General features: G+C 43.4%; 1 protein-coding gene across 1 annotated transcript in view; it reads right to left on the bottom strand.

Moving 5' to 3' along the window:
* The window catches only part of CELSR1 (cadherin EGF LAG seven-pass G-type receptor 1), a 194,689-nt gene that overhangs the window by 68,909 nt on the left and 110,643 nt on the right, over positions 1–15,137 (bottom strand). The window contains exons 4-5 of the mRNA XM_064142457.1: positions 14,779–14,894; positions 11,774–11,862 (exon numbers count right to left, since the gene is read on the bottom strand). Of these exons, the coding sequence (XP_063998527.1) occupies positions 11,774–11,862; positions 14,779–14,894 (205 nt within the window). The remainder of the gene's footprint in view (positions 1–11,773; positions 11,863–14,778; positions 14,895–15,137) is intronic.

Raw genomic sequence — 15,137 nt, 5'->3', positions numbered from 1 at the left:
CCTCAGTGAGGATGGGAGTCTCAGCTAGAATGACAGGAAATGACTACTAAATGGAACTATTTTTGCAGAATTCACCTTTCACGTGGCATTTTAAAAACTGAGCCCTGAGCATGTAGGAAATGAGATGTTTGCCTTCAGACACAAGGAAAATATTTTCTGTGTTTGACTAGAACAGCATTTTTGAACTTTAAATGTAAAACCCTGGCATGGATCCAGCAACGGAAAATCTCATTTCTTTCCCTTCCTTTAGCTGCTTGCTGTTTTAATTGCCCTGGGTTTTTTCTTTCCTTTGTTTTGTTTTGTTTGTTTGGGGTTTTTTGTTTGTTTTGTTTTGTGGGGTTTTGTTGTTTGTTTGTTTTTAATGGCCATGTCTACTAGCACCAAAAGGACACAGCATAGATAGACAATACAAATGCATAGCTACAAATCCCTCATAGCCTCCTATGTGTATTCCTCATAGCATGGTATTTGTGTGCCTCCAGGACAAAGGCACAATAATCTGCTGACACAGTAACTTTTGTTCTTGTGAGAAAGCTGCAAAAAGCTATGGTAACCTGTATCTGACTAACAATGTCGGTAATCTCCAAGTGGTAAAAACTTCTGTCTGGTTTTGAGTGTCTTGAGTTGAAAAATAAATGAAACATGCATGCCCCTCAGGATGCTGGTTAGGAATTTTGGTCATGGCTAGCAAAGAAAGAGACTTTCTCACTTGAATTTCTTTTCTTCCCCATACAACTGAAGAAACTCTGTGAAGAAGATACCCCACACTTATGCAGTTAAACACAGATAAATCCTTCCCAAAGCCAGAGCTAGCAAATTGTCTGTGGTTATACTCCTTGTGGTTTTGGTGTCCTGCAAGCCTTCGTGTGCTTAAGCTACGGCAGAACTTCTGATCCCATGAAAATGCCAGAGAAGGAAAGACATCCAGCAAAAATTGATCTGGTGAAGTACACCAGCAGCACTCTTTTGGAACCAAGCACTGTCCACTGGCTCCTCCTCACTGTTGTCAACACCGATCTCTACAACCCTGCAGTATCTTCCACTACTAAATATTCACAATCAGATGGGACATATGGAAATGACAGAATTAGAAATATGGATAAATATTAAGTAAGAATGTGTGATTTCTTTTAAGAGGAGCACTACCTTTTAATATGGTCTCTGCCTACTGCACTTCAGAGAGTCTTTAAAAGCTGTATCAGACAATCTTAGAGATATTATGAATGTAGCTTTGGAAATGCAGATCCACAAAATTGTATTTCTTCCTGGAAAAAGATGCCCACAGACTGACATTTTCGATGTTCATAATAGCAATACTCCCTCAATATATGCTCAGTGCTGCAACTGATGTTCTGCACTTTCATTTACCAGGCAATGCCAAGCACTGCTAGAGCAGGCTTGTGTTGATCACAGATGCTGCAAACACAGCAAGTCACCCTGAGCCAGCAAAATCCAAACTCTGTCGGGGCCCACATCTGATCAACAGTGGCATTACCATAATCTTCAACAACTGCATTGTTTATTTAGAAAATCTCCCTCAATCCCTTAACAAATTAGTCTGGAAGCCACTGCGAGGATTAACTTCAGAAATTTTCCCTCGGATCGCAATTATGTCTGTTCAAGATGTCACCAGTGATAGGTATTTGCTAAGTCATATCCAGCCTTTATTACTAATTGCATTTCCAGTGATTTGACTTCCATTGGGGTCTGCCTTTTCCCACATAGCTACAAAATGAAGCACTTGGCAAGAGTAACCATGCCCCAGTGTGAGAGGTGCTTCCTGGCACAGGGTGTAATACCCATCTGAGTATTTAATTGTGTGCTACTTTGAGGCTAATTGGAATATTTTAGTGAGAAAAAGTACATTATAGGCTGTGAAAAGAAAACAGTGGTGATGTCTACTTCACTCATAGGCTTGCTGAGATGTACAAAAGCAAGAACACAAACATGGATAAGACAATGTGTGAGTGTCCCTGTCTCTCGGAGTGTCTGTTTCTCCCTGGGCTGCTTCTGTGTAACTAATCCTTCTGCTTCTAACCCCCGTTGCTGATCCTCCAAACTCACCTTGCATGTAAGGCATACCCTGAGATAAGGTAGAGGGGTGGAAAGAAAGTAGAAGAGTGGTTGGGAGCCCCTCCTGGGGACTCTGATTTCTGAGAGGGTTGCTGTGTTTCTGTATTACCTTTAACTTATATATTTCTGTATATAGTTGTAACTGTTGTAAGTATCTGCTTGTATATTGTGCTAAACTGTAAATATAAAGCTTCATTCCTTAACTTTCATCTGGCTGAGTCTAGTCTGGTTGATTTCATATGAGTGGGAGGGCAGGCAACTCCCAAACCATCAAAAATTGCCAAGCACTTTTCCTGACCGTTCAGATGAAACAATACTGGATGGTGTCCTGGATATTTTCAGGGTAAGGTCTTTCACCTTGGGTCCAATGACTAAAAGTTATGCCTAGCTGGTGGCAGCTCTGTGGCTCTTCTCCAAGGAGCTGGCAAGCCCTCATTCAGTTGCAGGCATGTGCCTGCCTCATAAATCACCCGCGGCGCTGGCAGCCTCATTGGCAGGCTCTGCAGGGAGACCAAGAGCTGAGCAAACAAGGCTTTCACGCTGGAATGGGAGGCTCCTGCCTGAGCGGCAGCGCAGTGGCAGGGTGGCACAGGGAAGCCTGCTCTGGGCCGCTGTGTGATGTGCCAGCCTGTAGGTCTTGGGAATAGGAGCACCACAAACCCAGAACTTGTAACAAAAATTAGTTCCCTTAATTGGAGGAGAAGCAGTAACCAGTGGTGTCCTTGTCTTTTGGCACTGTTGTCCCAACCCGAGTTTCACTAAAATGTTAATAGCTGGTGCTTTTTTTCCCCAAGGCTTCCCCCCCCAAAAGTAACAAAATCAATTATCAGTACTGAATAAATATATTTCCATTCCAGGTGAATTTGCCATCATCATGTTTTCAAAAGGAAATGAGATAACCTATCTGTGAGCTCCACAGGCACCAGGCATGTCTGTCGTAGCTAGCAGGGCCTATGCTCATCTCTGCAACAGGCAGTCAGAGGTTGCTGCATTTCATCCCACCCTATTCAAAACAAAGTGCTGCATTAAACTCTCCAACACAGACCAGCACCACTCCCACTGACTGCAACTGCCTGTGCTGCTGGTGCTTTTGCAAGGATTAAAGGGCAGGTCCTGTCTGCTTTTGGTGGGGGAACACAAGTGGTGCCCAAAATCGCACCAGCATGCAGCCCTGTCAGTCTTGACATTCAGAGTACAGCTGTGTCAGCCCCACAGTGAGTCGTGGCTGGGTGAAATATGGCCCCAGCTGGCTACTGGGTGGGGGAATTTGGGTGGACCAGAGTTTTTAAAAGCTCAGTTTTGTGTATGCATCCTCAAGGCTTTCAGAAGTGCCCTGCCTCTGGCCACCGGTAGGCAGCCGCACAACACAGGCTCCCAGAATCGAAACAAAGGCTCCAGTAAAACAAAGGCAGCGATAAACGTTAGAGATTTGCTATAAAGATAATCCTAAAGATAATTCCACTAATCGGTGGCAGGCATAATGCGTGTAAGCATAGGAGAAAATGTATGGGCTGTGCAAGACGGAGCCCAGGAGCTGAAGCTCACCCTGCGGCCAGTTGAAGCAGTTGCTCGGCATGAGCTAGGCAAGATCCACCAAGGCACATGATGCACCTAGAGCAAAACTGTGCCCTTTTTGTCCTGCAGTGAGCAACTGCCATCCCCACATCTGCTGACGGGCCATGGTGGCCACCGCACTCTCACCACCTCCGCAGCTGCCCTGTGAGACTGCTGCTGCCCTTCGAGCTCAGAGGGCTCATTGGGCTTGCTGTCTTTACATTTACCCACTCGTTTCCTTTTGTTAGACCAAAAGTTCCCACTGGATTGGAGATTTGGAAGACACCTGTGCAGAAAAGCCTTTCAAGCAAAAAAACTGTCTCGAATTTTCTGCTTAATTTAGAAAAAGAGGACCACCTGCACCCCAAACCCCACACACCCAGAACCCAACAATCTTCTCCTTACATCTCCAAGTCTGCCAGGTTGCAATTTTCCCGTTGTGTTGGATTTTTTTTCAAGACCTTTGGTCTTGTCTGTAATAGAAAGCCTTTATCCTGAACCTGCTGAACACCAAGCCTGTTGTAAAATGCTTCTCATTTCTTGGTTATAGTTTAAAGCTCAGCATGCACCTAAGCCCCACACAGCCATTTGCTCACTCCCTCCACAGCAGGAGGGGGAAGAGAAGCAAAAGGGTGAAAGTGAGAAAAAACTGTGTGTTTAAAGGCAGTTTAATGGAGGAAGAAAAATGGCTGAAGAAAATGGCAAAGAAAAACAAAGAACTGGCTGAGTACTTCCCACCAGCACAGTGACGTTTGGCTGTCTCCAGGAAAGCAGGGCTCCAGCATGCATAGTGGTTACCTGGGAAGCCAAATGCTGCAACTCCAAACGCCCCACTTCCTCCTTCCTCCCAACAGGTTTTACTGCTGATAACAGTATCATATGGCTTGGGGTACTCCTCTGGTTAGCTGGGGTCAGCTGTCCCAGCCATGCTCCCTCCCAGCTTCATGTGCACCTCTAGCCTGCTCTCTAGTCAGGCAGTCTGGGGAGCAGAGAAGGCCCTGCCACAGTGCAAGCACCACTCAGCAGCAATGGAAACGTCTCTGTAGGAACAAAACTGTTTTGGTCACAAATCCAAAACATACCCCACAGTAGCTATTATGAAGAAAATACAACTCCATCTCAGCCAAAGCTGGACATGACAAAAATTGCTCACAAAGATGGAGAGCGTGCATGGAGTGAAGGTGAGTGGTTTAGGTTGACCTTATAGAAGTTATACTTGAAAATGATGCCTCTTCAGACATCTATATTCACAGAACTCCCACAGGACATTCCTCCTCCTGACCAACATATTGCCCAACTAATTATAGGAAGAGCAGTAAATGAATCCCTGACCTGGCTTGGGTCTACTTTTTAATCTCTGTTTCCATGACCCTGGTACTCCATCTGCTTCATCCCAAGTCCCAGAAAAGTGCAGATGAGATCTGTTCTTCCATTGCAAGAAGCTTCATCCCAAGTCTGCCTGCGCTGGCAGGACCTTCAACTGCCTCTAGGTATGTCTGCAGCCCAGTAGGACACATGAGGTCTGCCCAGCAGTGCTGGAGAGCTGCCACTTATACTGCATAAGCAAATGAAATTCACCCAGGTCTCCCCAGATATGGAGCTGGCTTTTTTTGCCCAGATGTATGCCCCCCTTCCAGATTCAACAGCCAGTCTGTGGGTCACTACTACTGATCCACAGTATGGAGAATCTGTGTATGCAGACTCAAAATGGTAACCTCTGTCAGCACTACAGCACAGCTGTATGGGCATGGCCACATAACCCTTCAGGATCATCTCTGGCCAAGGAACTCACAGATGGAAGGGGAAAGCTGCCTTCCTGTCCACTCATGTGCTGGCTGAACAAGTACAAGAGGAGAGCTGCAGCATGCACTCGAGGTATGGAAAATCAATTAGAGCATAGGATTTGGCACTGAAACAGAGGGCATTTTGGCATCTGGAAACAGCCTTCAGACAATGGGTGAGAGATAGATCCTCCACAGGAGGGAAAGGCACTGGCAAATGTGCGTGAGTGGGCTGAAAGCTAAATCTCTACAGCATTAGCTCAGTCTTCAGTAATACTCAAGCTCCAGCTTGCCCCAGGTGAAGGCCATTTAACTCAAGAGAAACCATCACTTACCAGAAGCAGGCAAGAGGTTTTTGAAAGCCTAAGTGAATCTGATTTAGAGCAATGCACCTCCTGTGCTTTGAATTCAGAACATACCAAAGATCATCCTTAAACAGCCTTCAGTTCTTTTAAGATTATCTCTAACTGAAGATGTTGCCTGTTTATCTTGGCAGCTGTCTTCAGGCTAAACACAGGTCTGGGGTCTACTGGGTGGAAAGTGCACAGGGATGGAAAGCAGCAGGTCCCTGCTGACTGTAACCTCTGTGTCCCAAAATAGTCAAGCATCTGAAATAACCATGGCACTCATCAGTATAAAAATGTGCAAGCAAGGAACAAAAGAATGGCAGCTTTCTATAAATTATCAAATATGAGAAAAAAACTTAGCCCATTTATGGAAAAGGGATAATGTTTCTCCTAAATATCTCAACCTAAGAGCCTATGGGCTCAGCAGACCATTACAGCAGAGACATTTTCTGAGGCACTCATTATTTTGCACTGCCTGACCATGTGGGATGATCCCACGCACACACACTGCTTGGCCTTAATACTTGTTACTTTTGAGAGTCAGAGAGTCATTCAGGTATTTGTTCATCCTATCCCCTGGAATTACTGCACTGCACATCAAACAGTGATGTTTCTCTCTGCTCCTTTCAAGTTTTCTGTCATTTAGGTAAAATTATCCTGTGCTCCCTTAAGCAGATGGAGAAGGAGCTTCTGCCTACAGAACAGCAACGTCCTTAAGCAACTTTGATGTCATAGGTGTATAAGTACCACATAAAATGCACAGTATAAAATATGCCCTCTATAATTAAAGAAACATGTCCATGCGCAAAACATTTTATCTTCTGCCAAATGATGAATTTTACCCTGGGGTAAGGAGTCAGGTAAAACATTAACAGAAATTTGATGACATATCTCAAATTCTGAACGAAATTACATTTCTATCAGAAGTTTGGGAGAGTGGCTTGAAGTTTTCACTTAATTAAAAACACCACCCACTACTGGGCTCACTAAAATCTCCTGTCCCAAGCACTGCCTGCAATCATACATGATCCTGTATGTGCAATGAATGACAGACAGCTAATATGGTATTATTGATAATGAGCACTGTTACCATCAAACATCCTGGTGGTTTTACTCCTATTCCAAAAAAATATCAGCATAGTTAAATCTACTGACCATCACTCATGTCAGCAGCTCAGGAGAGCCAAAAGATGAAGATTAAATTCCATCAGTTGCAAATTGCACTCTCATGTAGAAAGGAAACACATGACTAAGGCAAAAAGCTCACACTGCTGCTGCCCCTTGAGCCAGATATCCTGTGAACAAGCAGCAGGCTTTCTATTTTTCACCAGTTTTATTTGTCAGGCTTAAATGTTTTCCCTTCTCTCACCTTTCTTTCCAAAATAACAATCCATGTCTTATGAATTTCTTATCAATATATATGCCTCTTGAGAAAGCAGGGCACATGCAGGTCACCTTCAATTTAATACCTCCCACTGATTTTAATGGATGAAGATCAGGATTTCAGAAAGTAATGTGTTTGAGCTAACAGAGTCAGCTAGTAGTTTTCCTTTCTGACTTCATCCTGCTGTCAGCAAACACCTCTACTGGCAAGTAACACTGCAAACAAGTAAACTGATACCTTGCTACTGGGTAGCCAACAAGACTTTCAATATATTACTGAAACTAGAGAATGGCTATGAAATACTTGTAGTTCACGTCTGCTCTCTTGTAATTGCTAACTCCTTCCTCTTGATGCTTTCCCTTCCAGAAACTCAGCACAGAGCCAGCACTTCCTTAGGACAACTTCATTTGATTCTCTTAGACATTTTCACTGAAATCAAGTATATCTCACTGAAATCAAGTATATCAGCTGTTACCAGGGCAGAAAGCATCCATTTCCGTCACTGTACAGTAAATTAAATAACACTGCTTCCCTTCCTCCTCTGATACAATCAGTTTCATTGCTGCAACATTTTAACATGCCTGCACATAACAGGATTTGTAAGAAAGCATCAAATACTTGAGCTGGTAGAGAACTGGTTTGATGCTTCTCTGCAAGCACAGTGGCATGATGTGAGCTCCAGACTCCCGACTTACTGGAATGAGGCTCCAATGCTTGTCCCTATGCAGCAGGGGACCCTCATGACACAGAGTTAATCACGAAACAAGATTTTTCAACAAGATAAGTATTACCTAGCATATTGCTTCTGAGCTGAGTACAGAAAGTAATTTACAGGAGTCACTTCTATGCTTGCTTCTAATTGCATTATCATTATTACCAAAGAGACTTTGTGCAAGGTGGCAAACTGTGTGCCACATCTGGGAAATGCGGCTGCAGAAGTTTCCCAACAAAGCTGACAACTGCATTCAAGTCACCCACTCCTCTAGTCCAAATTCCAGCAATGCTCAGCCAAATATTGTCCACAGAACTGCGGGTGCCAAAAGTCACTCAACCTTTGCTCTTATCTGTCCATGATCAACTCGGATTGCATGAACAGCTTTCAGAGCTGTGAAAATTCATCGACAAAACATTTGATTTGGGCTAACATGATTTAGATTAGGTATCAAAGCTTGCTAGTCATTCTCCAGAAAAACTAAAGATGAAAAAGTAACCTCAGCCATGGTGAAATCTAATACCCCATATGTGAACTATGGCATTATGTGAAAGCTCCAAAGAAAACTGAACTCTTTTTTTTTTTTCTTTGTAGATGTACAAATGGAGAAAGAAGGAAATCAACAAAACAGTTTCCAGCTCAGTTTTAAAAAAAAGATGTTTTGAAGAAGCTTAGCACAAAAAGGAACTGGGAAAGAAAGATAAAGCTAAGAGAGTATCTGAATTCGTGCTTGGTATGAATGCAACAGGAAATTTTTGAATGGCTGATTATTCCACCTGCACAACAACATGTCTCACACTTCCAAGGCAGGAAGAAAGAGTCCATCTCAGAGAAGCCTATCACTGCCCCAAGGACACAGTGGTGAGTAGCTGTAACCGCCCCAGTAGCAGGACAAGCAGCCTGGCAGCAGTCAGCAGTAGGAGTGTGAATAATAAGAAAAGATAATAAGATAAAAAATAAGAAAATTTCAATATGTCTATATGGGGTTTGCTGTGCAAAAAAAAGCACAGAAGTGACAGAAGAAGGGACTGGCAAATGCATAGGCAAAAGTGATCAAATGTTTCAATAAAGAAAACTTGCTGATGGAGTAAAAGATGGTGGGAGATGAAACAATAGGAGAGACTAAGAAAGGGCAGGTATGAGTATCTCTGTAAGGGCTTTTTAATATGAGACACAAACAAATTAATAAAATGAATCTCTGTGAGTATCTGGGATGATAGGCTATGCATTTCCCTTGGACAGCACTGGGAGGAGATGTCCAAAAAGGAGCAAAGACCAGAAGCTTCCCAAGCAAACACCAGAATGGAAGAAGGTGCAAAGAGCACTGCAGGGATGCTGGTGGAAGTAGCCCCAGCAGCAGAACTGCAAAATGCCAGCAGGCTGCTGCAAAATGCTTGAGTGAGTCAGAGGCAAAGACGAGGGAGTGGTGTCCAGAAGGGGCCGGAGGTTAGGATCAAACACAAGCTGGAGGCAAGCGGGAGGGAGATGGCTCAGGGAAGCTTTGCCTGCTGAGGAAACTTGCAGTGTTTGAGTAAAGCAAAGGCTCCAAGTAGTGTTGTGATAAAGACCCAACACAACTGAAGAATTTTGGAAAGAGTGTCAGCATGCAGTAGCTGCAGAACAATGTGAGTGCCTAATTTATGCAAACTCATGACTTTTAGGTACTATGCTATTCAAACATGTCTTAGCTGTGTCAAGTTTAGACACAGCATCCCATTTATCTTGGCACAACTGAAATCCCTAAATTATCTCTGTCTTTTCAACTTCCTAACAGAAACTTTACTTCCACCTTTATTAACACGTGAAGTAGCCAAGGAACTGCTTTACAAACAAACACCGGGCGAGGAGAAGGCTTAACCCTGCTGCAGGGTGTGGCAAGTAGGCCTGCAGAGCTGCCTCCAGCTGCTGCTGCTGCTGCCCTGCAGCACACACTCCTCCTTTCACTATGGCAGATCTCTTGCAATATCTGCAATGTCCAGGCATGCTGGAAAATCCTGAAAGCATGCTAAATACATATGGGTTAGCATACCCTACTTGTGCCTGTTCCTCAGTATTGTGTCCTCCCCTCTGCCAGCCCAAACCTAACCATTCTGGAATACATACTGCTAAGGGGAAGATGATCACCTCAGTCTGCAACATGGAAGGCAAAGGGCACAGTGCTGCTCTCCACACAGTAACCCTGCTTTTTATGACCTTTGTTTCACCCAAATGGCAAAGACAGTGAAGTCAGTGGTGTTTCCTGGCACAGGGCCTCTGCTCTTCCTTTCTGCCCTGAGTTTCCTCCCATGCAGTGGGGATCAGCTCATTCTGTTCAAAAAGCTGGAGCAGAAAGTTATGACAGGGCACACGTGTTAACAACAGGAAAACGCCAGAAGCTAACGTGGCTCACCTACCAGGCTTCTTGAACAGCAGCACGATCTGAAAATGAGGCAGAGGTTTATTTTTAACATCCATGTCAGATCTCTTTGCCTTTTAAAGAGCATCCTGGGGCTGCCTGAGCTCCTTATCTGTTTGGCAGTGCTTCAGCAAGCTGCTCCAGTGGCTGTTCCTGCAGCTGTGCCCTTCCCTCCATGTCTATCTAGGAGTTGGAAAACTGGAGTGTCCCTCTGCTACTTTGCAAGTGCCACTTAGCCTGCTAGAGCAATTCACTAACAAATACACAGACTATGGAAACATGGCATGTTGCAGGTTTTTCAGCCTCACAGTGTTCACAGATGTATGCATGTCAAAACACCAAGTTTTGCTTTCACTTCTCCGTGCTTCAGATAGGAGAGAGTATATGAATTACACAACTTGGTGGGTTTTCTTTAATATAAAATAGCTAATTAAAAAGTATTTTTTTTATTTCCTCAGTAAAATATTTTTAGGCAAGGAGATTCTATCTAGGAGTCCAAAGAAAATTTTAACCCTCCCATTCAAACTGCCACACAAAACCATGATGAAAGGATGCAGCACTCCAAAATAAAGAACTTGCTGATCACATTAATCCTTCATCTTCCCTTCATCTTCCTACACCAGTATCCTGTTTCCTTTTTAACAGCCAACAATGCTCCTCTATTTCCTTATGTGATCCCCCATACTGCTACCATGTCAGCCTTAAAAGCACTGCTTCTCAGTAGCTAAATAAATTCTCTAATTTTTGTGAAAGACAAAAGCTCTGACATCTATCTGTAAACAGTGACACTGAACACCCCAAGAGCCTGCTTTTTGGTTCACCACGAAATGGCTGGTTTGCACACACTCCCCATCTTTGCCTCAGTCAAAGTGAGCCTTCTCTTGTCAGCTACCAACGGTACCCCTGTGGGACAGGGACCCTAGAGCCCACCTCTGAGTGCCATGAACTGCGTGCAAAGACACTTTCTGCATTTCTCTTGAGTAGTTCTTTATGTAGCTGATAAAAATTGAGTTAGCAAGCTAGCTGCTGATTACTGAAAAGTGTGATCCACTTAATAAGCAAATTTTTGAAACCGAGTAGAAGCTGTCATTATGCAGAAGAAAAGCTACCTACCCAGAAGCATTGTGCTTTGCTTCAGAAACTTCTATGCTGGTGGTTGGTAGTTACTACCACTGCAGCTTCCTGCGCTTCATAATTCTTAAATAAGATTCAAATAAATGGATCAGTTATTTTAGATACAGTGGCACTTGTGAGGCTTTAAAGAATTGAAAGCTAAAATAGTTCTAAGTACCTGAAGGAATGTATTAGGCCTGAGTTTGCCTTCCTGAGACAAAACTCAAAAACCCTCACAGGGAATTTTTGTCCTAGCCAAGCTGTACTGTTTGTACAGAGCTGTAGCCATGTGCCTGGTTAAATGAATAAAATCCAGGCCACCTGCATATACAGCAGGTCAGAGCTAGATCAGATCACCAGCTCCTCTATTAACTTTATAAATAATACAATTATCAGCAACAAAATCAGTCTTACCTTATTGTAGTACTGCACCTGGACTGAGTGCCATTGCCCATCACTGACACCTCCTGGAACAAATGGTGCCACCGTAGTGGTTGTCTCCCCTGCAAGGGAAAGCAGGGGAAAAAAGAAGTTAACTTCACTGCAAGTTCTGCCCTGAGCCAAGCTGAAATGCAGAGAGACCATGATTGGGCACAGGATGCAGCTGTCCTCACCATGAAGGAATCTGGGTTTTCCTCCTGCAAAACAGTAAATATCCACAGTTTCAGGGAATTATTTAATGGGCAAATACAAAAATAGCTTCTGGCACATCCAGGTGAATTATGTTATTTTTTATTATGCTTCTGCAAAGTATGGTAGCAGATGCATTGGGTTGATACAGCTATTGCTGAAGTCAGTGCCCAAGGGCAGAAAAAGCAGAAAAAGGATGATTTTTTTTTTTTTTAATATGATGAGTATTCTGCCAGGACATTTTGTCAGTGAAGAGAAGCCTACTCCTTGTCACAACTGAGAAAGTGACACACAGAAGTTCTCTAGCATAAAACACACGATGGTTTTGGTCCCAGCAATTTTTTGCCAGCAATTAACAACAATTATTGGCAGCCTTTCAGTTTTTAAATTTGAGTGTAAGTCCCTGTCACTGCAATTGGAAAGCTGCAGCTTTTAAGCCAGGTCTGAGTCAGCAGAATCAGGTTAGTAACCAGGCATATCTGTTCTGAGGTGGCAGCAAAACAGTCATGTTGATGGTACATGAGAGGCCTGGCACAGAGAAGAGATAGCTAGGCTATTGCTATGCTTTGGATTCTTTTTTTCCTATCCCTTTCTTTGGTAAGCAATGGGAAAAATAACTCACTCCTCTAAGCTAACAAAGTCCATAGTATTGTTGAGCTGAAAATGCACCTCCAGTTTTCCCTTCGCAACCAGTACTTTAACCTGTGTGAAATATTATTTCTGTGTCCTCTACTCTCTTTTAACTGCCATCCTATATATACTTCTGTTATTTAACCAATAGAGATTTCAGATTAGCATGTTTGACATCTTGCTTTGATGGTTTTTATCACCTAATGATAAAAAAAATCCGCAGTAAAAATTAGGCCTTTTATTTAGGTAGGAAATCTCTTCGGAAGGAAGATCACCAGTCTCCTACTCGGCTTTGTGTTCTGTGAAAGAGTTGTTGCAACAGGTAAAACACTCGGATCAGATGTCCCAAACTTGTACTGTTCATTAAAAGCCACTTAAAACTATAAAACACAAGCCATTCTCCTTCCATTTGTAATATACAGGACCAGACCTGCTCTCAGGTGCAGCAGTACAAATCTAAATTTAGTTTCATGCATTTTAAAGGAGTTCCTCCACATTTAAATGCATATAAGTGCAAGTGGAATTTATTTTTCCCCTCATTCATCCTCGGGGTGCCTTCCAAGCAATTCGATTCAAGTTTAGACAGGCAGAGCAGAGCTACAGAAGAAAGCACATCTCTCAAACTCCAGCACGTTATTTTATTACACTCATTCATTCAAAAGCCTGCCTTAAAATGTAACTTGGACAACATTGAGGTAATAAAGGGAAAATGAAACAGAGTGTCTTCAACCTAAAGTGCCCAGATACGCACTTAAGCACTGCTGGTAAATCAGTGAGGTCACACGGGATTTTACTACGGGGTCTAAGGGCAGTGACCAGCAGTAGTGAGGGGTGTGCAACAACTACACAGGCTGTGCTTCTGCTTCTACTGCTTTACTGAATGCAGTGTCTTGCTTTTCATAAAAGAGTTGATTAGAGCTTAAATGTTTATCCTGAATACAGAGAAAGGGAAATAACAGGATTATTTCCCAAGTTATGTGCCTAATACACAAGGCACAAACAACTCACTTGACCTGCAAGCAACCCACTTGACCTGCACAACAGCCCTTCCCAGATAGAAGTTGTCTGTCCTGCTGAGATTTAGTTAAGCCACCAACACTTCCCACTGAACTCACGGATGTGCTCCCAGGCTAAAGTGGAAATGCAAGTGGTCCACCAAGAGGGACTCCAAGAGCCTCAGCAAGCCTGCTGAAGTCCAGAAGGTTATTCATGCTGGCTTCAACGTCCTTCAGCCACGCTGTACAGCTGTGTGCTAACAGCTTCACCTGTTGTTCTTGTCACGGCAATTACTAGAGCTGGGCATGAGTTTCTGGATGAATGTGATGATTTTTTGACTTGGGAAACACCCCTCTGCTGAGGGATTGTTCTGATCACACTTTTGTCAGGAAGAGCTTTGTCACTACCAGGACTGATTTTTTGGAGGAAGCCTGTCCTCCCCTTCTGGAGAAGGCCATGGTAGAAGAGATGCATGCCACTTGTCCACTTTTCCTCTCTGTAGTCCCAGAAGCACTGAAAGCCACTTGCTGTGTTCTAGTGAAGAAACCAAGCAAACACCAAAGCCTTAGTTTCTGGTTTCATAGCCCACTGCAGCAATGAGTGGTGACCTAAGTTCTTCTAAATTCTGTTTCTGTTTATGTCTTCTAAGAAAAGTTGCTTCTAGAGTGCTGAAGTGCACTGCAGCAATTGCTTGTCAGACAGTGCTACTGAAGGTCAGGCAGGCAGTTTTCACATGTCTGCTGGTATTCCTTTTGGCTTGTGTATTTTGTAGATAACATTTCTGTGCCTAGTTTAACTGAAGCCATAGTGTAAAAATACACAAACACATGATGTTTATCACTGTGATAAAATGAAGTCCCATTTAACCAAACACTGGCTCAGAAGCCAACTTCCAGCCTAGTGCCAATGTTTTATAGTAGTCATAAACTCTGGCTTTAATAACTGATATGTTGACAATCTTCTGCCTGTGACATCAAATGTAACCACCATAAACTGCTACCACCTGGAGTTCTTTGGCATCAGTTATTCACTGTACAATGTCAGCCAGTTACTCAATTACTGCAGAGCAAACGGGTATATAAAATAATTAAAGTGCATTTACAAACAGCTTGAGAGGTCCTCCTGATGACAAGCAGAGATGCTAGACTTGAGCAAAATCTCACCTGCAGAGAATGTGAGCTGGATCTGCTCCTCAATGATCTCCAAGGCAATGAAGTCGTGCTTCTCATTGAAGCGCCCGTTGTAGAGCAGAAGAGCATCCCTCTCCCGGGTTGCGAACCTGGAACGCAGGGGTAAGGGTTAGTTCATACTTAACGGCTTGTGTATGACTGATGGTCAAGCTGCCCAGAAGAAAGAGGTCATTGTATCTAGCAAAAAAGCAAGCCTTTGAATCTTTCCTTCAGATGTAAAATTATAAAACTAAGGCATCAGCCACAGGGTAAATCTGCTCTTTCACAACTGAAGGAAGCAAGCAAGGTGGAAACTACAGAAATCTACTCTGCAGAGATCTACTGTGGATGCT

This window comes from Pogoniulus pusillus, chromosome 4 (genome assembly GCF_015220805.1).
Source record: "Pogoniulus pusillus isolate bPogPus1 chromosome 4, bPogPus1.pri, whole genome shotgun sequence".
NCBI lineage: Eukaryota > Metazoa > Chordata > Aves > Piciformes > Lybiidae > Pogoniulus > Pogoniulus pusillus.
This window is presented reverse-complemented; position numbering and strand designations above follow the sequence as displayed.